Source organism: Fulmarus glacialis, unplaced genomic scaffold (genome assembly GCF_000690835.1).
Source record: "Fulmarus glacialis isolate BGI_N327 unplaced genomic scaffold, ASM69083v1 scaffold18254, whole genome shotgun sequence".
In the NCBI taxonomy this organism is placed as follows: Eukaryota; Metazoa; Chordata; class Aves; order Procellariiformes; family Procellariidae; genus Fulmarus; species Fulmarus glacialis.
The window spans coordinates 9630-37110 of NW_009207625.1; the positions used below are offsets into that span (position 1 = coordinate 9630).

Here is a 27481-nt window from a genome sequence, read left to right on the forward strand (position 1 = left end):
TTGCTTAAACTGTCACAGATAGCCTTTCTTCAGGAGTCCTCTTATACTTGCTACACACAACTAAGGTGAGACAAGCCATCAGAAATACAAGCTAGTCCACTATAGTATAGTATACTGTGCACTGAAATCTCCTTCATTATGTAATTGGGAAAGAAATACTAATATAGAAAGAAATGTACGTCTACATTAGTACTTTAGAAGGGTAAGAACTACATTTGATTTAGGTTTTACAGCAATATTTGGTTTTGTATGTATGTGTCCCCACCAGGCATGAATAATGCTTCCCTTATATATGCCAAGCAGAACATTTTGACTTGAATGTAAATTGTTACTTTACAGCATAAATGTAATTTTTTTCTTTTTTTTAATGTAAGTAGTAAGATTATTTTCCACCAGAGGGTGGTAAAGAGCTTTAGTAGCATCTTGAGGTGTTCTTTGATACAATAAATGCTGCAATACAAGAGTCGTCCTTTCTAATCTCTTAGATCCTTATTGCCAGAAAAGCTGAGCCCCGTGATCAGTGGGGCTGCAGAAGCTGAAGACAGCAAAATAAGCCTTCTCAACTTTTTTGGTTGTTGACCTTTCATTTGCAGTCAGATACCTTTATACACCATCAAGTTTATTAGCATAAAGTTAAAAATTGTATCACTATACTGTTGTATATATCACACTTCGTGCATTCTTCAAGAGAAAGAGAGGATAGTTTTCTTCAAAGGGTGAAGCTTTGTGGGGAGTAAGCAGGGAAGATTTTTTCTTTAAAAAATAGTGAACTGTTTGAAGTGCTTCTCTCCTCCCTCAAGAATTTGTGATCCCCATGAAGAATACAGCCTTGCTGTTTAAAGAAAATACCTGTGCAGTGGAAGCTAGTCTGTATTTCTTGTTGCATTCTCGTTTAACTAATACTGAGCCAGCCTAACTCAGGCTTGAATTGAATAATGATTCTCTAGTACTTGGCGTTGCTTGCCAGTGTGGTTGTTTCCTAAATGGAGCAGGACAATTAGTTTTAAACATTAGTATTCTTTCGAAATACAGGGATTTTGTTATGTGCTGTAGAAAATTGAAATATTTAAAGATTTATGCAACACAGAGGAGTTTAAATGTTAGATGATAAACCAACTTCTAACTTTTTCTCATTATTTGGAGTATCAAAGGCTTACTTTTATGAAAATGAATTATAGCTCATGTGTAGTAATAGCTCGCCTTCTATACTCTCTAATTGCTGGTGTTGCAAAAGCTTAGCCATATGTTAACGTTCTAATCTGTAGAAACTCATGTGTAGTTTACTTTTAACTTTAAAAAAACATTGTAGTCATTTATTCCAGTTCAATTTCTTATCAACTAGAAAAAGGTATCTGCCACCAGAGGGCACTGCAGTTCAATAGGTAAAGCAATTCTGCTTCTAGTAACTGGTTTTTCACATAAGAAATTTTTTACAGACTGTGGTTTTAGTTCAGATGGTTCATCTTCCCAAGAAAAGAAAGTGTTTAATCAAAAGTAATTTCCCTAAAATTAGTTTTCCAATCTTCTTATGTTTGAAAATTGAAGAGCCCATCAAAGAAACCAAAAAGAGTGAGATTTAAGCCACTCTGTCAGAACATATTGTATTTTTGTTTTAATATGCAAATAATTTATTTAAACACTTAGAATTCTATTCTGTTGTTGTAAGATGTGGCATCTAACGCTAAAAGCAGAATGGTTTAAAAACCTGCTAGTTTAACAAAGGTGATGACAAGTTTCTAGATGAAAATAATTTCTAGATGAAAAAAATTCTAAGGAAATGGTGTTACTCAAGATTAAGTCCTTTTTTGGAAAAGTTGTGTTATGGAAATGAAGATGTCTTTGTAAAGGAAGGATAATTGAAACAAAGGCAGCCATTTTGTTTTGGCTATTGTTTTCCATGTTTGGGGTTGTTGGCTTTTTTTTAAACTTTGTTACTGGTCTGTTTTTAGGGTTGATTTCTTTATTCCTGGAGTATCTGTAGTTGGGGGATTCTCAATATGTTCAAGCCCTGGCCTGTTGGAACAAGAAGGAATATTAGAGCTGGCGGTAAAGCACACTGTTCATCCTCCTGCTCACTGGATTCACACTGAGGTAAATGAGATTAACTGTTGATTGTGAGATTTGGATTTTTTAAAATTTTATTTCTTTTTTTGAGGGGTGGAGGGGGTGGTGTATGTGATTCCAGACCACTTTTTTGCTATTGACTGCAAAACTCCTGTTGACTTCTTCAACCATTTTTAATACAACATAAATCTTAAAACCTTTTGTTCAGTAAGGGACTGAAATTAGATGCTTATGTGGTAACACGGTTATTGTGATCTTTTGACTCCACTTGTGCTTGGTGGACTGACAGTGATATTGTAGTTAGTGTGTATAAGGGTTCTCACTCCTTTGGAATTCATCAACTGAAAAATGTTGAAAAACCTCTGTTCTAACTTGTGTCCCTGAGAACAGGCTGTGTTACACATTACAAAGTTACATCTGGTAACTTGCCATCATTCCTGGCGGTTTCTACAAATACGAACTGGGAATCGTTGTCAGATAAATATAAATATAGATTATGAAGGGGGAGCAAAGGGAGATATTTAGATCAGTTTTTCTGAAATGATAAAACAAGAGAATACGTCAGAATTTCTACAGTATTCTTTTACATATGCAGTATTTTTGTAATATTGACATAACCCTTGATTTTTGCTGTATTAAAAGTAAAGTCTGACACTTTGGCCTGTTGCAGTGTTTTGTTCATCCGTCTACCCCATTTAGTTATAGTCAGAAGAGTCCTATTTCTGCTGCTGGTCATGTTTCATAGATGACTGTCCTATCAACTTCTTTTCACAACCCCCTGTGATCTGTCCTATTTACTGTTCTCTGCCTGTCATTCGTATTTCTTAAATGTGGCTGCAAGGTTTAAATTGACAGATTCTTTCAGGTTTACATATATTGCAGTTTTGTTCAGCGGCCAGCAGAGTTACGATAAAGATTGGATATTCTCAATTCTAGTAAATTTGCATCGAAGTGGTGCTAATCTAGTAGTTAGCATCCACGGATTTTAATTGGCAATATAGCAAGTTATCTCCACTGGAACATAAACAAAATAACCTTTTTGAAATGTTGTGTAGAACTTGTAGTGCATGTGCCAGCAGACCACATAATACCTAAGAGGATTGCCTGGTTTTTGGTATTGCTCATTAGAGAATATGAAGGCCTAACTTCATAATTCCCAGCCTCCGGAGGCTCTTTTAGGGTTTTTGATGTTGTAAATCAGTTTGCTGTTGCTGAGTTTTCTGGTTGAATTATAGGAAAATCTTTACTTAACAGGTCGGCAAGGTCAAACCTGATGCTGTGGAGAAACCTCCAGGGTTTATATGGATTCTTGTAGCTAAACAAAAGTGCATGCTTTTCCTTAGAAAAGAAGAAGAAAAAAATAGCAACCTAGAATTTGAAAAGCTTATATATATGGTGAAAAAACTCTGGTACTTAATTATGGAGTTGATATCTTAGGGTAAAAGATGTTATGGGAATAGTTAGTACTCATTTACTCACTGTTTTTTTCAGAGGTATTTATATTTATTCTTTAATGTTACTGTATATAAAATCATAAAATTCAGCAGAGTGTACTTTAGAGCTTAGGGAGATACAGCCTTTTATTTAGAAAAATGTACATGTAATATATTGATTGCTTCAGTTCTCTAAGCTGTTTCAATGCTGTATTTACAAACTAGGCTAAAGGACAGCACTTTCTCACTGTATTATGCCAGAATTTATTGGGTTTTTTGAAAACTAACTTCCTGTTATCATTGCCATGGCTAACACACTAAAATACGTGGGAGACTGCTGGTTAAGAGCGATTCTTCTTGTGTCCTATGTCCCATCTTGATGAGCTATAGATGGTTAAGGAGGCAGATTAGACAACAATGAGATCGTTTCCCCCTAAAAATGCTTATTTCCACAAAGGATACTGTATTCTATGTCCTCCTTTTGCCACATGAATCTGGAAAACTTGGGGATTCATGCATCTCTAAAACATGGTGGGAAAGCCTGGCAGTGTGCATTGAAAAGGGAGAGAGAAATTAGTTTCAGATAATAAATGCTGATTGTTTTACACTATAATTGAGAGATAATACTTTATGCAATAATAAAGAAAGGCAAAAAACATTTTTTTTTAATGGTCATGCTCACTACTGTAGGAACCTCTGTGTTCTGTGCCATACCTGCGTCAAAGGGCCTCCTTCTTCCTCCTCCTGGTGGAATTGTTATGTGTTTAGACCTTTGCTTACTATACAGGTGTCATTAATGGAAATCCTTTTGTTGCAATTACTGTTTCCTGATATCAAAAGGATTTTTTGGAGGAAATGTTTTTATTCTGTAAATGATTAACTGCTAATTTTTCAGCAGTTCTTGCAGCTTTTTTTTTTTTCCCTCTCTCCTTCTTTCCCACCTTCCTTGGCTTCCTTATCCTCTTTATTTTATTTTTTAAACCCTACATATGGTCTGAAATGAGTTCTGTTTTCTGCTCCTATTTGTTCTGTTAGCTTACGGTGGTGTGGGAGAACTCGCCTGACTTCTCTGTACTGCAGTTTCACCCTTCATATCAGGATGCAGTTTACCAAGAAGATACTAACCCAAATGTTTTATTTGTTGTAGCTTTAGTTTTCCATGTATCAAAAAAACATGCTTTGGCCAATTTCTGTAAGAAATAATTTCTTATGTACAAGTGGAGAGGAAGAGAGAAGGTTTTCCCCTGATTTTTCTTCTTCTGCAACTCTGAAGTTGCAAATGCAGAAGTGGTTCTGCAAGAAATATTCTTGTGGATACTTGCTTCACTTCTGGGTGTTTTTTATTGTTTAGGAATGGGGATGGAAAAACCTTCTGCGTCTATGCAACTCATTCTGGCTTCCTTCTGTGACCTCATAGCAAGGCCTTTTTTGACATGACTGGGTTTGGGTAAAAGTGTGATCTCACATGTTGACCTCGGGTTTTCACAGCCACATACAGCCATTGAAAAACTCTTGCATGAATCAGTCCTCTTTCAACTCTTACGTGGGTGGGAAGGGGAGTCACCATCCTGCCTTATCAGAAGACTGAAACTTCTGAAAGTAGAACTAGATCCCTAGAGACACTGAAACAGATTACTTTCAGATAGCTGGAAACTGCGTTTATTTTAAAGTACTACTTCAGTTTTCCCTCACTAGTCAATAAAAATAAAAAATCACAGCCCAGCAAGTCTTGTGACTGTGGTGCAAGAAGAATAATATTTCAACTTTTTGCTTTTAGTTTTGAAATTAAGTATCTTCTTTTCCATCCTAGTGTACTCTTGACTCAGAAGTGGCTCTGCGAGTGGGAGGTGATTTCTTCTTTGATCCTCAGCCTGGTGACTCCCCTGTAAAACTAGTGCTGATAGCAGGGGGTGTTGGAATTAACCCATTGTTTTCTATACTGCTGCATATAGCAGATCTTCATGGATACCAAGAGGGTAAAGGAAATGGATACAAAATGGGAACAGTGAAGCTGTACTACAGTGCAAAAAATACAAGCGAACTCTTATTTAAGGTAAATAAAAAGCTTAAAGAAAAGATCACAGATATTCAGCTATTTGTGTGTGTATCATTCCCTTGCCAAATTCCAGAGAGCCCCTCTGCATAAGACACTGTACAAACAGAGACAAAAGTTACTTCCTGCCTCAAATCCCATGTGTGTTTTGTTAATTATGCCAGTGTACAAATTAAGGATGTTATTGGACATTGGATGTTATTAGCCTCATCGACTTCACTGATAAGTCAATTAACCCTAAATGTCTATATTTTACTATAATCTCATAAAAGCATCATAGTATACTAAAGACTGTATATATGTAATATATATGTGTATATACACACTACTAGTATGCATAATGCTATATGCTATAATACTGTAACCACATCATCTCAGTACAGATTGTATTGAATTTAAAGACTTGCAAGAGCAATTATATCCAATATATATTATATATTATATTTCTAAAATAATAGGGGAGCTTTATTGATAATGCATTAGTTATTACTGGGTACTAGTCTATGAATGAAGGATTTATAAGCACTTCTTGTAAAAATGCTTGTAGTAGTACTTCATCAACATTTACTTAGCAGATAAAGATCACGCTCTGGCATTAAGGGTCACTGATAACATTTTAGGGTCAAATTAGCACAGCTTCTGTAAAGAAGCATCCCTAATGATACAGGTTTCTTTGAGGTATTGAAAGCTTTTGATTGTAAGATAAAGGTGAAAATTTATCATGATTCCAGAAATTGCGTTGGGATCCATCACTAGTTTTTCTTCTGTACTTCTACCATATGTTTGCTTTCTTTGAAAAGTGATTTGTTTGTTGCTAGAGGCAGAATAATAACCTGGAACCTAGCTACTCTTCCATTTGGCCAACTGCTGTTCTCCCAGTCTGTTCTAAGCATGCACATTTTTTTTCCAGTGCAGGAGCTAGCATTTCCTGAGTTTCACTTCAGCAGTGTTAAGACAGCAGAGTTTTTGCATCAGAGCTTCTGGGACAGGAGAGAACACAATGATACGTTGCAGTGCTTAAATATATCTTTTCCTTCATTCTTCACGTCCCCCAAATCCAGAACATGTATATGAGAATTCTTTACTTCCGTGCAGAGAATTGAGGAAGTAGGATCACTAGAGTCTTTATGTTGTTGTGAGATACATCTGTACAAATCTTCATGAGGAACTGCTTGGTTGTCACTAATGTTTTGGAGGACCTGTTCCCTGAAGAAGCAGCTATGTATAGCATCGCCTTTCGTCCCTGTCAGCCTAATGTAATTGGTCTATTATATTTTGAATGTGCTCTCATTTCACAGGCAGATGCATGGCTTTTGAAAATCTTGTTATTTAAAATGGTGGTGTTAGAATTACAAAAGATAGCATACCAACTTTGCTACTTCAAGATGTCAGTTAGCTGGGTTTTCCTGATTTCATGAGGACTGAATGTGACCCTCATTTCTTTATTGTGGCTGGGACACTGGGGATAGGTCTTTTCCCTTAGGTCTATATTGCGTAGCTGTCTGCTTCATTTTGTACGCTAACTTATACTAGGCTGCAAAGAACCTGCTGAGCTGTTCAAATCTCCTTCATTCAGTTAAAGAGAGCTTGTCTCTTGCCCTAGGATACTAGAAAATAGTACTGTGGTGGTTCATGTCACATGTATGACGCTTGCCACTTTCTGTCCGTGTCACTGAATTGCAGTGATAGGTTACAAGTAGGTGTTGTGAATGACTGCAGGATTATTTAAGCAGGTTAAGTCCTACGTTAGGCATGCTTTCTGACTTGGTCCCAGGACTTCAACTCAACAGGACATGACTAGTTTCGAATGTGCTATCAAATTGTACGTGGTTCCATATGACGGGGACAGTGTAGAGTCACACCCAGAACAGTGAAAGCAGGCCAATATTAGATGTACTAGTGGAACAGTGTACAGCAGTGTCTAGCTGTGCTGCTCTTTATTCGATGTCTTTTTAGGGAATCAGAAACAGATTTGTCTATTGAGTAGAATCTATCTGGGTGTTTTTTTGTTAAGCCACCTATGGCAGACTGTCCAGTGTGGTAACTAGTTAGTAAGCAAACACATAACAACAGGAGCTAATTTACCTATTCACAGAGTAGAAATTATTTTTATTTCAGAATATTTTAAGAAAGAATTTCCCGTGTCCGTTCCAGCAGTGAAAATCCCAAGTAGTGCAGAATCTAGACAGTAAATAAATCTTAATTTCAGAACTAACTACAGCATCTGACAGATTTTTTTACTATGATTTGAACTGAAGCCATTGGGTTTTGGTGATAACTATCACAGTTGTGACTTAGGGAACTGAAAGTTACGAAGTTTCTACTCTGGTAAAAATAGCATTAGCATTACACTGTAGTTGGTTTTACTCGGAGAACACGAGATAGTAAAGGGTCTAGTAATCTTACCAGATAAAGCAGACGAGACTCAAAAAGTTCCTAACAAATGGTAAATACAAACTGCAGGGCTTTTTAAAATGGAAAACCCATATGGAAGTGGAAGGAGGAAATAATGAGAATTTATATAGGGAAGAAACCAGGAAAGGACGTAACTGGTTCTTAGGTCCAAATCTTACAATTTGCAACCTGCTGTAAAAAAGGAGAAAAGCACTAACAACATAGCTGGTAGTGTATTCACATTTCAGGTATGGAAATTCTGTGTACTTGTGCGGGTCAGCCCCTTGAAATCAAGCCCATCGAGTTCTCAGCACTGAAATGCAGGAGTCTTGGTACTCGGTAATAATCACTGGTGTTCTGGGACTGTATGCATACATCTGCTTTGATTTAATGGCCTTGGTATAAGCAAGTGTGTTTAACATTACAGAAAAATATTCTTGGTTTGATGAATGCATTTCCTGGAAAGATCACATGTCGTTTCCACGTTACCCAACAGAGTTCACAGATCTGTAAAGAACTTCAGCCACATGTTACAGGTAAATACAATGGTAATGCAGAGAGATGACTTATAAAGTTTGATTACATCCTAGAGGATGAAGTTACATGCATAATTTAGTATTTTACATCTAAAGATTTAAAATGAGATGTGAGTTAAACCTAAATAATTTCACTGTACATACTATGCTTTGGAGAAAAATTTTCCCTTTGCAGTTTTTGTTTTCATTTCTAGTAAACCTCCTCTTTTAATTCTAAACTTTATACTGGTATTTCCCACTGCAAACTTTATTCCAGAAACTATTAAGTATTTACTTTGCTTAAGGCGGGATTGATGAAGGATAAGCCGACTGCTTGTAAGAGATACTTCATCATGTTTCCATTTCTGTTGTATTTGTGTTACAGATACTTACCTATTTTTTTCATCTGAATATGGGATTTTTAGTTGTAAGCCATGTTCCTCTTCAGTGACTAATATCCCATGCATTCCAACTGGAAGTACCGATCTAAATCCCCAGAACAACGAACGGTTTTGGAAGCCTCAAATCTTGATACCTATTATCCTTAAACAGGCCGGGCATTTTTAAGAAATGAGTGCTTGAAATACCTCTAACCAGTCATTGTTTTCTAAGTTACTTCATGATTAATATTTCTGTTCTCATTTCTTACTTTTTTCTTTGTCAGAGGGAAGAATATCTGAAAAGGATCTAGAAAAACATGTATCTAATGATACTTTATGGTACATCTGCGGTCCACCTCCAATGATAGAATCTATATCCAAGCTACTATCCAACATTGGTGTTCCTAGAAACTGTGTTTTCTTTGAGAAATGGTGGTAGTGACACCTGCAAAAAAAAACATTACTTGTTTCCAGTGTATTTTGATAAGCTGAAATGTACAGAAAATGGACTATGAATTATTTGGAAGATTGTACTTCATACACGAAGATGTCCTCAATCACGATGGTGTTCCTTTAATTTAACTATAATACACTTGTAAAACAGTGCTGCTGCTTTTGGGGAAAAAAAAAAGATTTTATGTTAAAGACATTAACTATTCTGGTTTTTTTGATGGTTTGCTTACTTCTTATGGGCGGCCGCATATTTTCACTTTATACACTTGTTTTGTTAGTCAGCTTTTAAAAGACTTTCAGTGCCTGATTGAGCAGTTGTAGAGAATCAGTTGTGCAGCAATGCCAGGTCAGTTTATAGTAAGTAACAATTCAGGCCACAACTTCTGAATCTGCTCCAAATAGTATGTTGACTCCTTAGCACAACAGCCTTCCCCAGTTCCAGATAATAAATTAATATTTTTATAGAAGTAGAGTTGCTGTGCTGTGACTTCCTTCTCTTTGACACTTCTTGTTGAAAGAAAAAAAACCAACCCTTATGTGGTTTATTTAAGTAAGTCAACTGTGTTGACAGTAAAAGACATTTATTCATAATCATATTTATGAGTTTAAAATACTGATGTGTTAAAAATCTGTTAGCCTCTGACAGAGCTGTACAGAGTTATTCACGTGAACCTGTATCCCTTGCTGCTGCTGAGATAATCCATCCATCTTCTGCTTGCACGTGCCACGTCCTCCAAAGCAGCAATGGCCAGCGGCAGGAAATCTCCGTAATCCTGCTGCAGTACAGCGTTTTGGGAGGCTCCAGGACGTACCAGTCCTGTTTGGAAAAAAGTCTTTGGAAAGCTTGCTATTTTAAGGTATGAGTGTACCTCTAGCTGTAATGGCTGATACCTAAGCCTTTCTTGAATGAAGCTTCTTCCCCCAACTGGTAGAAAAACTCACTCATACAAATGTTGAGAATAACAAAAAGCCATAATGAGCGACTTAGTTATCTGTGTAGACGATGCAAATCCTTAAGTGGTAGAGATTCCCATTGTACATTTGAAGACCTCAATAAGGAACATTTAAATTATTAAAAATACTAAATTATTATTGAGTTATTAAAAATGTTAAATAGGTAAGGCCTTCTCTTTGTTAGCGGCTGTTTTCCTGGAGTTAAATGTTTCAGACAATAGTCAAATAGGTAATGGAGCAAGTTTCTTGCCATCAGCATCCCTCCGCTCTGCCTTAAACAGAGGTTGCAAAGATACTGATCCCATCACCTGGTCTCCAGCCTGCAACAGTACTGTTGGTGTGAAGCACTTAATTTTTCAAGGATTACGTCCCAGTGCTTGGATAAAAAGGCCTCCAGCGCAGCTGTAGTTCTCTCCAATAAATCACTTCAGCTTCAGCATGCTGAGTTTAGCCCCTAGTCTTAACCTCTCTTTATCAGAGTCTCTGGTATGTTTTACAGCTTGCAGGATACCTGCTGCCACATCCACATTCACCTCATCTTCAAAAACCAGTCTAACTAGGAATCTTCAAGCCCTTGCTTTGAGTGCAGCGCAAGAATGCTACTGTAACTGTTGCAGAAGTCGATTGAACAACTAACTGAAATAATCCTAGAGCTTTTCAGCAAACTGAGCTTCAAAGAGAAAAATCCATACTTACTGCAGCTTAGAACAAACAGAACTTAAGGAAACGGGCTGTATTTTGGATCAGGAAGAGCTGACCTCTGAATGATGGACCTTAAAGCGTTGCCTTTTGGGGACAGTACCATGATGAGGGTTTGCCCCTAAGTTTTCACCTTCTGGTGTCTGCAGCCTCACCCACTTAGCTTGTGCTTCTGTACCATGCGGCACTATACACAAGCTGAAATTACTCACCTCCTCAGCAGTCACTGCAGACCCAGAGGGGATATCTCATCAAATTCCCTCCTACTCAAATGAGAGGAAGATTCTTTCTGAGTACCCCTATTTCAAGGAATGGTTTCTTGTTTGTTCATGCTAGAATGTAAATAGGGCAGTGTGCTTGTCACAAAAAATAAAACCAAGGGGGTTTTGTGTTCACAAAGATCACAATTGACATGTCAGAGCTTGATGGTTGAAGGAAGCATGGTTTTTTTTCCTAGAAAAGTGCAATAAATTGCCATTGGCAAGCACTGGTGCCCTAAAATAAAAACCACACACTAGGCTCCTGCATGTTTTAACAGTGTAATGATAAAAAGATTCTGAGAAGCCTTTAAATGTTTTCCTTATGACTTTTAAATTATTAAGTGGATTATAAACTGGTTTACCCTTTTTTCCCCTTAATGCACATGCTTTCTTCAGCCCAAATGACATCTCTTTCACAAACCTCTCCTCAGACGTGCACCAAAATGTCCATTTAACAAAAGGCATTTCAAAACCCTTTGCTTCTGTAATCATCCCCTTTCCCTCTAACCTCTTTCTGCCATCCCCTGTTATACTCAGATTGAGCGCTACAGGGCAAGGACACGTCTCTCCAATTGTATTGGCTCCCCCCCCAGAGAGTAGTATTAAACACACACACACTCTGCACCAAAAGGTGGAGGAAAAAGAATTTCATACCCTCCCACCCCCAAATACCAGTAACCTCAGTTACCGTTAACAAGAAATTCTTTCTTACCTTGAACAGTTATCCTGCCAAAGGGCACAAGAACACCTTTCATTCCATAATGCATATAATGGCAATTAATGCCTTTTCTGAGCCAGGAAGCCAGGAAAGTTGTTAACATCCCCTTCCTCCGTAGCCTTTCCCTGTTGACACTTAAGAATCTTTTGGAAGTCTTTTCTTTCTAGAGTTCAGTGGTCTTGCAGCGAAACATCAGTTTCACCTTAAAGTCTCTTATTGGATCTGACTCCACCACAAGTGAAGAGAAAAAAACCCCAGGAAAATTAACCTATATAAACATATGCTCTACAAATAACTAAATAAATGTGGTACTAGCCCACACTGGCGGGAACAGAGAGCAACCCCCGCTGTTCAGCAGCTACTGAGTTGGAGAAACATTCTGATCACAGTGTCGCATCATAACATGTAATCTTAGAAAATGTTTATTCCTCTTATATTTGTGTCATCAGCTAAGGAGCGACTTGAGAAAAAGTAGACTGGTAGTTACTTTTTTTTTTGGCAACAAAATAGGAGGAGTGAGATGTGTGTCCATCTATACATTTATATTTAAACTTAGTGAGATGGTTTGCGAGTTACCAGGTGTTACAGCGTTATTAGACTGAATCTTTTTCTTCTTCCTGTGACATTTATTTTACCAGTTTGCGGTGTGCTCATCTGGTACAATGAAGTATTCCTATAGGATTTGCATTAATTAACTGGAAAAGAGTGGCTATTCAGTTATTGTTACATCATTTTAGTTAGTAGGGTGCTTTTAGAGTGAATAACAGAAAGCACTTAAATTGAAAAGCCTTTTTTTCCCCCTTCAGTGTAGAGGTAAGGTACTGATTAGAGTCAGCTGCCACGTTCAGCACCACAGGCACCTTTCTGCTGATGGAGGCTTTTGCAAGGATCGCCTTTTGAAGCCGAAGCACACCTCCACTAACAGCCTTGGAAACATATGAATTGCATCTACAACTCTTAATTCATAGGCGCGATGGTATTGTTAGCCAGCATTCCTCATACTTTTCAGAAGCATTTATCAGCAAGAAATTAGCGTCTGCTCTTCATACATTCTTCAGTTCTGCGAGGATGAAATTCCTGCACGAAAAGCTGATTGTGCTTATTTCTGCCCTGCAATTGGCTCTCTAAGGCAAATGTAGAGTCATGCAACTATGAAGAAAAAGCAGGGTATCCAAATGCAGAGCCCTTCCTCTGCTCACCTCAGAAACTGAGGCTGATAGAGGAGCCAAATTAGGAAAAAAAAAAAGTACATTGTTTTATACTTGGCTTCATTTCCATGTGTACGTTAAAGCTACTTTGAGCTATTTCAGTTACACTGTTTTCAAGTGCACAGATCCAATAATCAAGGAAATTATGCAAGATGAAATGCCAGTCAAATTGTTTGTGCATTTAACCGCTCCTAACTCTACATAAACTATTTTCATTATGATTCTTCAACATTTTGGACTTCCTACCCATTTTAGTTCTACCCCTCCAACCCTGCCCCCCAGTTTGTTTCAATATAAAACCCCTTTTCCATCCTTCATTTAATTCAGCCGCTCCTCTTTGCCATCTTCATTCAGCCTTTGACATTTCTTTACTTGTCTGAGCTGGATTTTCTCCTTTGAAATCCTCCCATTTAACGATTGTTGTCTTGTTCAGACGCCCACCTGCTCTAAATAGCAGCACGCGTAACTCTTCCTGACAGAGTAGCCCGCGTGCTCCTCCCTCAAAGAGAGGAGACCCTTGGGACCGATGTACACGCCTGAGTTTTGTTGGTCTAACAAGGACGTGTTCATGTTAAGATACACCAAAGTGTCACTTGTGTGTGCCGTCGTGCCTCATTGTCACCAGCCCGCATCGGTAATGCGTGGTAGCACAACCCAATTCCCGAGGTGCGCAGACAATACTCACTGGTGTCTCCTTCCCGTACAGGAGAGGCTTAGTAAGATCAGCTTGCATCATTACCGGGAGGTTCTGCCTAGTTTGGGGGAAAAAAGAGATTGGGCTTAAAAACACAGTTCTCCGTGGGAAGGAAAAGGCCTGGCTTCTCTCTCCACCTTCTGCTGGGGGTGACAAACCCTGCTATGGAGCTGGGGGCTCAGAGTAGCTGTGGATTCTCTGGGTGTGAGAAGTCAGTATGGAGTCCTGCCCTCTCCCCACAGGTTAAAGATCGAGGCTGTACCTCTGCCGCCAAACTCCGCTTCAGCTTCTCCCACATAGAGTTCTCCACTGTGGGCGTATTTCCCCGTGCTGATCAGGTTCTCAGATACGGGAGTTAAGCTCTGGCCTAGCTGTTTCTCTTCTCCATTCAGGCTTGAAGTAAGGTGGCAACTGCCTGCTTTCACCTCCTTGGCCACTCTGGTGGTCTTGCCTTTTCAAGGCCAAAATGGCAAAGGCGGCCGAGATACAGAATGCACACATCAGCTGCGGAGCCTTGCTGCTGTACCCCAAGCCTGCCTTCCCCGGCCCTCATCCCATCTGTATCACCCGTCTACGAGGTGATTTAAGCTCTCTCAGTTCACTTGAGACAGGGCACGGTGAAGGCATGCGCCCAACCCCAGACAGCTGAAGTAACTCAGAGTGATTCAAAGTCACAAGTTGGAATTGATTATGTGGCTATAAAAGCAAAACCGTTTGCCCTCTTTAAACTGAAAAAACATGAATGTTCTCTTTGAATCTTCCCACCCTAAGCTGCTCCAGCATTTACAGGAACAAAGTTTTAAATCAAGCTTTCACTTAAACAAGTGCAACTTCCTCATAGGCCCGTGCTCTGTCAGACTGGTGACGGAAAACCAAGTAGCAGTTCTCTAGCACTAGTAACTAGTTCTAATTCAGTAGTAAGGAGCTTCCCTTCATCACCACTTAGAGACTCTGAGTTCCTCCTTTTGGGGACAAATTATTGGCAGTTGTGCAAGTACCACAAATAAGAAATCTCCTTTATTTCTCTTTAGTTTTGTAAGCAGTTGGGATCCAGTTAAACAAGGTCAAGTTGCAATCCAATAAACGCTTTCTATTCAAAAGTATTTGGAGAGTTCTTTCTACTGCAACACTTTCTACTAGTAAAATGTGCATTAAATACAGTATATTTTTAAACAAGATTAATACAAAGCTAGTCCTAGAAATAGAAACCATCAGTAGAAGGATCTTATGCTAATAAAATGTGCAAACAGGGAATTAAAACTGTACAGAGCAGAGACCTTGCATTTAAGTAGAACAACTGAAACAACCTGTTTTTGAGGCTTTTGGAACTCCAGTCTAATCCCAAGAAATAGAATTAAATAATTGAAAAATACCACCAAAATTGAAGTTTCTTATAGTCCTGTGGCTAAACCACTGAATTCAAAACAAAAAACTCTTTAATCAATGAAAAACTACCACCGTGCTTTGTGTGTGTGAAATGGAACGGTTTAAACTTAAGTGCTGTTGTCCCAATTAGATGAATATTCGAAGTGGTATGATTTTTCCCTTCTCTGCAATGTTCTGCCAACTGTGTAATTTTTAGGCATGCAAGATGCTTTCGACCGTTCTAGATGCATTTGATACAGAACATAGTTCTTTGTACAGCATTTTGATTTGAAGACTAAGGACAATTATCAGGCACAAATCAGTCAAGGGTAAAAACAGCAAATCACTTATGGAGCTCTTGCTTTAGAAAAACAAAAATCAGGGGAATTTAGAATGTATTTCTCACCTTGTAACCAGATTACTTGACCACTTCTAAATAGCGATGAAGGCGTTTAAGAAGAGAGAAGCAACTACTTCCTACATTTTTAAGAACACTGAAGTACTTGCAGAACATTGGCACAGAAACTATATTACACATGTACATTCACTTGTAAATATTTTAATGTAGCTCCAAACATAAAAATGTTGGCGATTTTACAGAATTCCGTTAGGTATCAGTCCCAAAATACGGTTGCTTGTATAAAAAAGCCCCTCTGTTAAGGTATTTGCATTTTGTAAGGTTAATTAGTGACATTTGCTGGCCACTGACCCCTGCTATTTGTCTACAATTTCAGTTTTTTCTCACAACATACAACAGTGAGAAAGTGGTGCAAAATCACCTGAAAGGGTCAGGAGATAACATCTAATTCCAATTTCAGTGAAGATAGCCACTGAAAGATGCACATTTTACCTGTTTTTCTATCTTCTGAAGCCCCCACAACTATTGATGACCTGTTGTTTGGCAAAGAGAACATAAACGTGAGTGAATAGGAAATCGCATTTTATATTGGAATCATCTGTCTCACACAAATTTACCATGGGGTTTGTTTACCCAGTGTGCCTAAAATAGGTACACGATTTGCTTATTGCTTAGAGATCTGCAAGAGTTAATAAAATTCAGAAGAGAGTATCACCAGTAAGTATGCTATTTGAGATAAATACAGATAACAGCCATCTTATCTAAGCTTTCCAATTTCAGCCTGTTTAAGCCCAAATACCATTTTCATGACACCACAAGCTTAATGACAAAATAACATATGGCACAATAACTTCTCCAGCAAAGATACGTGGACAAGAAAGTATTACAGAGGAAAATCTGAGCAAGTGGAATGTTTGCCCTGACCTAGATACAAACCTAGTTTGCTAAGGTCGGTCACAGAAAAACCCGAGTACGTTTTCTGACCCTACTTTTTAATTTAAAGTGTAGCTCTAGGAGATAGCGTAGGGCATTTCCCACTCTGTACAGTGGATGGAATTTTGCAATTAATTTCTGTGGATTAGAAAGCCCAGGCCCTGCAGTTACTTAAAACATCAAGATATTGGTGTGCTAAGGAGCAAAATAAGTACAATGCCAAAGAAATACTGAATTGAGCAATGAAGTTAGCGATGGTGATTAGCAAAACCTGTTCTTTTGCCTTGGCAAAGTATCAGCAACTCACAGGATTCTTGAAGCGTAGGTCTTACTCACAGGAGCAGTCCATGTCCAGCCCTGCCCCATCGCTGCCACTGCAGCCGTCCGATGCTGGAGCACAGTCTCCCCCCTCTGTTACCTGATCCGCACAGCAGCCAGACGTACTCTGGCTGAGGCAGACCTGCCCATCATTGTCATCAATATCGTAACTGGCAGGACACGTTTCTTCTGACGCCCCGTCGTGATGGGTACCTCTGTCATTGGTCCCAGCTATCTCATCTCCCAAGTCTATGACATCATCCAGCTGCTCTTCTGGATTAGGCTTGGCTGCTGTTGAGATTTGTGCTTCTAAGTTTCTTGTGTTCTCTGTGACTTCCAATTCTTGCTTCTCCTCTGCCATTTGCTTCTCCCTAGTACTTAATTTAGCCTTTGTGGATTTCTTCATTTGTTTGTTGTGCATGTCTTCTTTGGAGAACCTCCAGTGAAACTACAAATAAGAGATCCAAATGTTAAAGACCATGAGAGACAATCTCAGAGAGACATTTACTTTCCAGAGTAGAAATGTTTTTATTATTTAATTTTAATTCAAAGACTAGTTTGACCAAAAAGACCTAAGATTAAAAAGAACTGCATGACTAAATCAGACAGCTTAAGATCATTTGTGCCTACACGTATGTATCTATTACACAGAGAAAAGAGACTGTGATGCATTCTGCTTCTGCTGTTTCACACGCCTGGTGGGTTCCTCTCCACACGCCGTGTCACTGTTGAGGCCTACAGCACCCTGCAGCCAACCTGCACTGTGGGCAAAGCAAGAACATGCAAAGCTGCACAAGTGCAAACAGAGGACGCAATCCCATGGTGTTATTCCAATGTTTTTCACCAGGTTAGCAGCAGAACTAACGCCATAACCAAGACTATACCCAAACAGTAAAATATTCTGAACCATTTGTATGAATGTTTTTTTGATGAGAAAGCATGAGGCTGCCTCTTGCAGCACTTGCCACAAGACCTACCACAGCCACCGTTTCAGAAGAACTGTTTTAACTACTATTAAGGGGGGGAAAAAAAAAAGGGGGAACTGACTCGACAGGTGTAACATATATAAAGGCTGGCAAATATGCCACTAATATATCTGCTTCATTTGTCAAAAAATAAATGGGACCTTCCCAAGGAAAGCCAGACCATGTTCCAAGCCACTGCTGAGCCATCCTACACAAGTTTGCTAAGTGCATGTGAATGTGCACAACCATTTCGTCAGCAGTTTCCACGCTTATGGAAATCCGGGGCTGGGTTAGGATAATCTCATCAGGACATTCAGCAAATTCAGCTGTGGTCCAAAAGCCATTTTTTCCAGGGCAACCAGGTCTATGCCCAAGTTGGTCAAAAGAAGGGCTCGTGTTCATAAATTTTTGATCTAGCTATTTATTCCTTAATCAAAAAGCCATTCAAAACCTATTAAGTTTATTAGATTACAAAGATGGAGCAATTCTTCTGCTAGCCAGAACGTAATGTAAAAAGAAAAGGAAAAAAAAAAAAACTGTTTTTCACAAGATTCTTCTTGGTTTTATTTAGAGGAAGCTATCTTTCACTTAAATATTATTACAATTTAGAGAAAGAGGAAAGATAGCATCTCAGTTCTAGAGCTCAACTGTTTAAAATTCAGAGACACCTGAATATTTTCCTCTTTAATTTGCAGACGTGCTGGGCACCCACAGCTCCCCTTTAACTCAAAGCTCTCTTTGATGGAAGGTAAGATCAGGGCCCTAAACATGATAAAGATCAAACTGTAGGAGACTCTCTGTGTTTGTGCAAATGTATGTATACTTAGTCAGGTATTTATATTGTATTTCACAAAAATGCATACAGCCAGTTTCTGCTGAAATAAGCATCACTTTTGTATAAAGTGAATGAACATGATTACCTCATCACTGACTGAATATTGCACTAATAAGAGTACTTCTGTCTTACTGAAGAGAAAAATAAGTTGTACCACTCCTTGCATGTTTCCTTTTCTGCTCCTCTGGCTGAGGAGGAACAACTGAACAGCAGTTGGTTGATATTGGTTGATATGCATAGATAGGATGGATCAGTTTCCTACACTGCAATGTCCTTTTAATCTTATCAGCCTATTTCCCTCCTCCAAGGGGTTATCTGTAAACATTTTAGACATGCTGTATCACAAGTTAAAAAAACCCTGAGAGCCCATGATGTTGTATGTGCAGAATATTCAGCAACTTAATCAAATGCTGGGTTTGGCATCTTTGAAGTGACTCACAACAACCACTTACAGATGTTGAACTGGTCTTACATTGCTTTACATAACTATAATCAATGTACCCCATTTTTCCTTGACCTTTGGTATGAAAATGTGCTGTAGTAATTTTTGCCCTCAAATACATTTGTATATTTAATACTCCCAACGAGTAAATCCTTTGTTTTGTCAACCAGACATTGTTAAATAAATTTTTATATCCCCAAATGAAAAAATTTAAACAAAGTTTTGAGTCATCTGGATGGTATGCATTTGTTATTATAATATAAGAAATGAGTATCACACTAATTTCTCTATTTGAAGTCATACAATTGCTGATAGGTTCCCACCCTTTCCATTAAAACCACACACGGTGGTAGGAAAAGAATGACCAAATACAGGCGCTCCAACCTGCATCCCAAAATCCCTTTAATCACCTGAAAACAAAGAGAAAAACCAAGAAAGATGGGCTTTGTAACACGTTCACAGAATACTCTGGGCTCCAGTTTGGCTAATGAGAGAGGGTAAATCCTAAATCAGTCATGCCCCCAGCGGTTCTCTCCTACTTCAGTCAGTTCAAACACTCTCCTGGCCTCCACTGTATCTAAAAGACAACTTTCACAGAACCTGGCTCCAAACCAATGAGGGGTTTACAGATGAAAAAAACTCTCTGTGGTTATCCAAAATGTTGGGTAAAATGCTCCTAGTGCTCAGCTCTGCTTAGCATTTCCAATCTCCTGCTCTAGCTCAGCAGGGCCTCGAGCGCACCACTCCTTCAGATGACATTTGGCTAGCGAGCACTCACGTAAGAAAACGGAGCTAGAATAAAAACGAGACTGTATTAATTAGCAACCTTTTCATCACGTGATTTCAGAGATCTTTTCCATACTTCACCTGGCTTTTCTGACCCCTTTGCATACTGAAAGGACAAGGCAAATTTGAGTACTGTAGGAAGGTCAGCGCTTTCCCAGTTTCCAGTTTAAACCAGTCCTTTTATTTCCCTCTCAGACGTACGGTGTGACAGGTTTGGGCATGGGTTCCCACAGACAGACATTTAAAAATGGAAATGGGAGTACATATGTGTATCCACATACGTACATTATTAGCTGTCAGCTATGTTCTCAGATAATTTAGCTGGATTCAGGGGGCTTTTTTTGGTTAAATTCTAGCAGAATTCATTAACATTCACACAAGAGATAGAAACACCAGCCAAGATCAAGCCTGCACTGTGCTAGGCTCTTATCAAAACATGTAGCAAGAAAGAGAGAGCAATTTAAATGGAAAAGACAGGCAATGGGTGAGAGAAAATAGTATAGGTTCCACCTTGCAGGCAGTGAACATGGGCAGAGAATTTTAGGTCACGTATGGAGGTTTATGGCCCAGCTGTAAAGAGAAATCTGTATCTCTTCTGCTGCCCTGAGTTCAACAGAGAATGAAATATAAGAGCTTTCACATAATTTGAGCATTTTTTGTCTCTCTCATTTGAACAGTTCAATTCCTTGTGTCGTGCTACTGTAGCACAGAAACGTTGAATAAGCCGTTTTTACTTCTATGGGAAATCAATTACAATATTAAAATACCTCCAACAAAAAAACAAAGAAACCAGGAACTCAAGGTTATTTACCTTAGATTCTTTCTTCTTTGCTTTCTGGGGTAAAGAAGGTCTCTGAAGAAATACAATTTGCTTTGTAGATAAATTCCCCTCCCTGAAAAGAAACAAATGCACACTCCTGAGAATGAATTCAATTCATATCCAGCATCATTCAAAGCAAAAATCCATCTCAATCATTTACTTCTGCAGGTCAAAGACCAACAAAATGAAGAATGACCTAAACATTGCCCGTCCCCAGTGTCTTTGAGCAGCCTGGTATTTTGGGGGGAAAAAAGAGCAACTGTTCAGCCTGATAGAGCCTGTCAGCCTGTGACATACTTTTGTTGAATGTTTTAGCATTAGTATGTAAACACAGAGTAAATTGTTTGGAACAAAAAGCAAGAAACCCAAGCACCCCGGTGCCTGCGTGTAGCAGCGTCTCAGTGACACCAGAGTGCTCCCTCTCTCCCTCCTGAGGCACCGATCCGGAATGGGGCTGGGTGCTCCCTACAGGTCTGCAGCAGGACAGGAGGCACAACCAAATGCCACCAGTGGTTAGATTGAGTGGGTGCCCTTCTGCACCGTCAACCTGACCTGTGTTACTGAAGTTATAAATGGGACACAGAAAGCTAGAACAGAACGAAAACCATATACACCTTTAAGAGACAGGGCTTACAAATCATAATTCTGATTTTCTATTCATTCCTACATTAAATGAAAAACTTAAATACCATTTTTCCTCCAGCACAGATGGCCTTTACTTTTTAGGCTTTTATGTGTAGGAGTAGTCTTCATCTAGACTTCATAAAGAACTGGGCGTATTTTTACTCTTTTAAGATAAAAAATCATGACTGATTATACTGGTGTATATATAAATATATTCCTGACCAGTGAAAATCCAGAATGTGCCATCTTCATGTTTAACAAGTGGGATGATTGTTTTTCACCACAGTTATGAAGAGTATTTTTAAATGACTTGCATTTATATTTAAAAACTCAGAATTTTAATAATAGCAAAGTAGACTGCAGAATGATTCTATATGCGAACAAGGCTACTAAAGTAATGATACACCAATCTCACATGGTTCTGCTCAGCTAGACTGTGTTTATCAGCAGCATTAGACAGACATCGATTAAGAATAAAATTACTTTTCTTCAGATAGCCACATCTCACTCCAAACGTTCCAAGAGGAGCTACTGGGAGATCCAAAGCAGGAATTTTACAACCAAGGAGTTTACAGAGAGGCAGAGACAATACCCAGAAAATTCATGCAGAAACCACACTGCCACCTTGCAGTATTTTGCCCACCAGACAGGTACTTCCTGCCCCACGCGCCTTGTGATGCTCAGAAAACCCAGAGAACAGCTGCAGCAGGTTTGCGAGGGCAGCTACCGCGTGCACGCAAGGAAATTCATGCTAACCTCATGGAGAATTGCTTGTACCAATTGCGGTGCTCATACAGTGACTTCCCTGGCCAAAAGGCAGTGCCCATCCCCTTCCTACCTGTTTGTCTTCACAATCGGAGTAGGAAGCACGCACGTCAGCTGCCAGCCGTACATGGCAAGGGAATTCAGCAGCGGAACGTAATCTGTCTGCACTTCAACTCCCTAGGAAAGGAAAATCAACAGTTAGCATCATCACTTGGAGTGTGACATTCAGTTTGACACAAAAAAAACCCCAAGAAAAAATACGTGTGTGGGTTTTCTGGGAGGGAGAAAGGGTTTTTGAACTGAAGTGGGTAATTTTGTATGTTCAGCGAGGCAGGAAGGAAAACGTTCAAAAATATGAGACACAGGACTGATCGCCTGTACATCCCAAACTGTTAAATGAGTTAGTTTAAAATGGTAAACATCTGTGATCTTGTTTTTACAGTGCCTGAGTCATCCATCTAGCTTTAGATGATTCCAGATCTCAACAGGACAAATTCATTGTATTTTATCAATTATCTCCTCCCAAGCAAAAAGATGTTCAAGTAGTTAAAAAATGACAACATTGCTTTGCTTGGATTCTGCTCTTGTCTAGGTTAGAGTAAATCCGGAAGATCTGTACTGAAATCAGTCAGGTTACTCTACCGTGATGGATCAAAAGCAAAATAGCCAACAACAAAAAAAAAAAATAGAAGTACGTCTATTCCGTTCATCACCCACCAGTACACATCGCTTCCTTGTTACTTTGAATCAGGAAATCTGTGGGTGAGACCAAAAATGTTGCTGCTCAGTGCAGAAGTGTGGCTCCAGCTGCAGATCTACCCAGCAGAGCCTTGCTAATTCTCTTTCTACTAACCCTGTAATTCACAGAAAGAACCACCGGTGATTTCAGTAAAGATTGCTCCAGTGAGGTGTCTAATTGCCGGGACTTTCAGTAATTTAACAAATAGATGCTAGAGCATATTTACTAGTTTTTAATTTTAATAAACACAAAGCAGGCAAATGGTAACTACTAGTCTCTACAAATACAGCTATATCCCTTTGGAATGACAATTATATTTGCCAAAAGCTCAGGCACTTCCACTGGTTTCATGTGCATGCAAGGAGTTTTAACTGCAAATTCTCAACACTGGGTAAGGCACAATAGTTTTGCAGCTCCAAAAAAATCCATTCATTCCGCAGTAATAAAATAGTCATTTGATCAGAACTAATCCAAATCCTGCTGTAGTTATTTCAAGGTATTTTAGTGAATTGCAATCTCAGCTATTTCTTTCTTCTAACAAATATAATTTAGGTCACTTGATATCTTCATAACTGAATGACTGCCTGACTATACCTACGATTACAAATGCAAATAGCTGAAGAAGCCATATCACTCCTGTTTAAAAAGGAGAATGTTTAAAAATTCTACTCCAGAAAGTGCATGCAAGAAAACATTTGACTAATGTTACTTCTGATTTCTGTACAGAGGCTTTCAGGGACTTCCAGAGATACTGCTACTTTACAACATCACTATGTACAGACCAGAATTGCTGACTCCAGGAGAGGAAAGAGATGCCCTGCAAGAGGGGAGCAATACCACATGGCCTTTGACTCATGTCCTCTGAAGCGATCAGGACTTATCCTACAGCTGGGATCGTGGTAGATTTAGAGTCTCCTCCATAAGATGGATATTTCCGCCTTCTTTCCAGTTTTTAAAATAGAGTGTCCAAGGGTAATGCAAAAATTATGACATATCTAGATGCCTTTAAGAGCTAATGTCTCAAGAAAACACATTAATAACACACTGAGATTTACGAGATTGTCAACAACGCCTTCCAAAAATAAAGACGAAAACATGCAACATGAGCATTAAGAATAAGGTCAGAGCATCCACCATCGCAAGCCTGCCATGAGGCACCTGGAAGAACACATAAAAGGATCTGACCAAAACATTCCCTCCATCAAACAGTGTTTGCAGAGGAAAAACCAGAAGGAGCTCACTCATTTAGAGGGTGAAAGACTAGCAGGTCAGGAAAGACTGGCACAGCAGACCTTGTTTGTGCCCCAGGCAACATCTTATGTTGCAAAGAGGATTTCTATTTTGAATTCATTGCCTAAGGTTGGCGATTAGCAAGGAGAACCTTTTCCTTGCATCAGGATGTGCAACAAACATCAAAAATCAGGGGGAGATTACAGCAATGAGGAAGGACATCAATACCACGCAGAGCTCATTTGGCTGCTGCAGAAGCCAAATTGTTTCAGGGATGCGCCGTCACTCCTGCCACAGCCCACTGTCCCTGCAGGCTCTGAGTGGCGAGACATGGCTGGCTTTGGACCTGCCTGACTTGTCAGGATTAAGCATCATCTGCAGCAGATGATGTTGTATTTCATAATCCCAATTGGCAGAAGGGAAAAGAGCAGGTAAAGCACATTCAAAAGTGTAAAGTTATCAGAAATTAAATTTAAGATTAAAGTCAATTAAGCTCAAAGAAAAATTAAAAAAAAAAATCTGGAAATGTAAAAAAACTCTGTTGAAAGAGTGCCGTACAACTGTTACAAAAAAGGTGACTTCTTATTTTTCATGTGTGCTGGTACCTGACACCACAATCTGCATGTTAGGCTGTTTGGAGGAAGGAAGGGTACACATTATGCAGAGGCGCACACCTCCTCCAAACTCCACATGCTCTTTAACAAGCTCTCTCTGACTCTGCAGAGTCAGACACCGCACCTCTTCCCCAGGTCCCTGGGGGAATAAACTACTCCTAATAATTGGCTGCGTTTGAAGATGGTAGACAAGAGAAAGGAGTCACTCCTGAATAAACAGGTGTAATTCATATGGGCTTCAAGCTCCTTACTTGCAAATACAGATAATTGAAGCTTTCTTTTAGACCACAAGAAATGACTTCTCCCTCCCCCTCCTGAATCATCGGTTGTAATCCTACCCCACGACTGGAATTTGTGTGCCAGCAGGAGTCACGGTTGTACAGACCCTTAATTGGTGTCATATTAAATGCTTTCCAAAGCAAAAATGCTTCTGAACAAACAATACACTGGGGGACGGGTGCAGAGGAAAAAAGTCATCTTGTATTCATTTTATATTTAATACAATAATTAAAATTATTTTATCTACTATTATTTGAGACAATGGAAATAAAATTTCAAGCATACAGTTCCATGAGATGAAACTGCAATGCCCTTTCTAGCTAGCAAATATTGGATTTGAACACCAGCAGAAGTAGAAAGTACATGCCGGAGCTCTACTGAAAATGAAGTGTTCAAATAATGTGTCTCAAACTGGGAGACATTTCATTCAGTGAAAGGGTGGAAAATTTTAATTAACTTGCTTCCCACTCTCCTGTGGATGATAAGTAATCTCTGATCACACCTTGAGTGTCAAGAAGCCAGAGCATATTGAGCTAGGCTTTTCCCTTGACTTGCATCACATGAAAAGAATTAATTTTATTTATAGGTGTACTGTTTGTTTTCAGCATTTTCTCCTTTCACAGTTGCTTCTGCTCATTAGAAAAAAAAAAAGATTAAAAAATGATAACGATAATATCTAGGGCAAGCCACACAAGCAACTGCACTAACAACTTTTCTTTTCTTTTTCCCCCCTACTGCGGCAATTTTAACCACAGCAAGATAATAAACAAGACAACTACTAAGCTCTTGTGAGACAGAAAGAAGTTCTTTAGAAATCATTCTTTCCTGGGTTAAGTGAATGTGATTTAGTTACAAGGCAGCTATGGATTGTCACTATTCAATATTTTCTCCAACATGGATTAAAGAGTGGAAGATTGAAAATCCCCTTAAATAAATCATCATAAAACCTTTATTGGCAAATCCTAACAGACTGCGTACTAAGATCTACAGACAGATGGCAAAGAGGATGGGAAGTAAAAAACACGAGTCGCTTTGAAAGTGTAACCTACTGTTTGTGGGGGAAAAGGAGCAGTGCGTTCAAACCCATCTCCTTATAAAAAATAGAGGGGAGAGCCCACGAGGGTGGCAACGTGCACCCCCAAGCCAGGACTGGTTACGAGTCCCCACCACTGCCGAAGCCAGAGCTTCCTCCTAGGGCACTGAAAGGAGGAAGAGGAAGTGGCCAAGGCAGGACTTGCACCTTAGTGGAAAAGAGGGAAAATAAAATGAGAGAAATTGAATATATGGGCTGCCTGAGAATGACCCGGTAAAAGCACTCTGCAAATGTTTTATGTTTGCAGTAACACATCCGACAAGGAGACTAAATCCAGGCTCTAAATGTGTGAATTATTTGCCTTTTTCCTTTTCAGACTTCTTCCAAAAGGTAATTTCTGCTAATAATATAACATTATTGATCTATTAAAAACTTATTGGAAGCAAAAGAGGAGTTTCACAAGTGTTTCAGCAATGAAAGTTGGACTATGCTCCTCTAGGATTGAGCTGCTCCTTAATTGCCATGTGTAATACACCACAGCACCTTGCTAGCAGACACTTGCTACACATCCATTAGCTGTATAGGAGAGGGGTGTGGGACAGCTCCTCCACCCTTAGAAGCCACCAGTGGCTTTTGGCAGCAGATGGGTCACTGACCAACACAGACTAGCTGCCTAAATTGGGATCTTAGTGGAAAGTTAATAGAAAAAAAGTAATAAATAAATCCACAGACAGGCTTTTTGCTCATTATTCTGGGCATATGTAATTTAGAGTTATTTATGATTACTTAATATATGTGAATTCATGCACTGTGAAATATTTTTGAGAATATAAGAAGACTGGAACACTATACGGGGTAGCATCCTGTTAAGACAGTTTTTCTGCGATTCAGATGTATCCAGTCACAATTTCAATACACACACAGGCTGCTGAGTAGCATTCACATCTGTCTCCATGTCTAGGGTAAAATAAAACCGGCCAAAAAACCCTCCTGTGCTCACAAAGCCCACTTCTCTCAGTGACTTCTCTCAGTGACTCCTACTTTCTAGCATATGTATAAACAAACAAAAACGTTTGAGTGCTCCTGATATTGCCTGCACCTGTAACCCACAAGCACATAGCAACACAATTTTCAGTTTATAGAAGCACAGGATAGGTAGCAAAAGCTTCACAAGGTGAATGTGTTGACACAGAGGGTTCTCCACAAAGGAAGCATGTTATGAAATGGGTTAAACTTACTATTGCACAGGCAATGTACACATGATAGGACAACTCCACATAACTGGCCACGGAGCACAAGAAATAAATGTGATCTAGCAATCCATTAGTACACTTTCTTAAATAACTCTGGCATTTACACTTGTGCACAGTACCTTAAGGTGAGCACTGAATTTTACTGTTTGTCCATCACCTGTTTTTGGGAAAAAACCCAACACAGAAAAACACTACCTGAGAACTTGTATACTCCAGGGTGCCTTACCACACACAGCTTAATCATCTCCATGCAGCTTCCCCAGCATAATTTCCTTTGGTTATAATTTATTCTCGAAC

General features: G+C 39.2%; 2 protein-coding genes across 4 annotated transcripts in view; one reads left to right on the forward strand and one right to left on the reverse strand.

The window, feature by feature from the left end:
* OXNAD1 (oxidoreductase NAD-binding domain containing 1) overlaps positions 1-9497 on the forward strand; it is a 15204-nt gene extending 5707 nt beyond the window's left edge. The window contains exons 4-8 of one of the 3 annotated variants that reach the window (XM_009576199.1): positions 1950-2091; positions 5308-5344; positions 5450-5550; positions 8372-8480; positions 9124-9497. In XM_009576199.1, the coding sequence (XP_009574494.1) occupies positions 1950-2091; positions 5308-5344; positions 5450-5550; positions 8372-8480; positions 9124-9278 (544 nt within the window). In that variant the 3' untranslated portion in view covers positions 9279-9497. Of the gene's footprint in view, positions 1-1949; positions 2092-5307; positions 5551-8371; positions 8481-9123 lie in introns of all 3 variants that reach the window. The other 2 variants (XR_683505.1, XM_009576198.1) reach the window with 2 other exon arrangements.
* A 4223-nt stretch (positions 9498-13720) lies between these two features.
* The window catches only part of RFTN1 (raftlin, lipid raft linker 1), an 89898-nt gene continuing 76137 nt past the window's right edge, over positions 13721-27481 (reverse strand). Inside the window, exons 7-10 of the mRNA XM_009576200.1 lie at positions 22110-22213; positions 20639-20720; positions 16814-17247; positions 13721-13883 (exon numbers count right to left, since the gene is read on the reverse strand). Of these exons, the coding sequence (XP_009574495.1) occupies positions 13721-13883; positions 16814-17247; positions 20639-20720; positions 22110-22213 (783 nt within the window). The remainder of the gene's footprint in view (positions 13884-16813; positions 17248-20638; positions 20721-22109; positions 22214-27481) is intronic.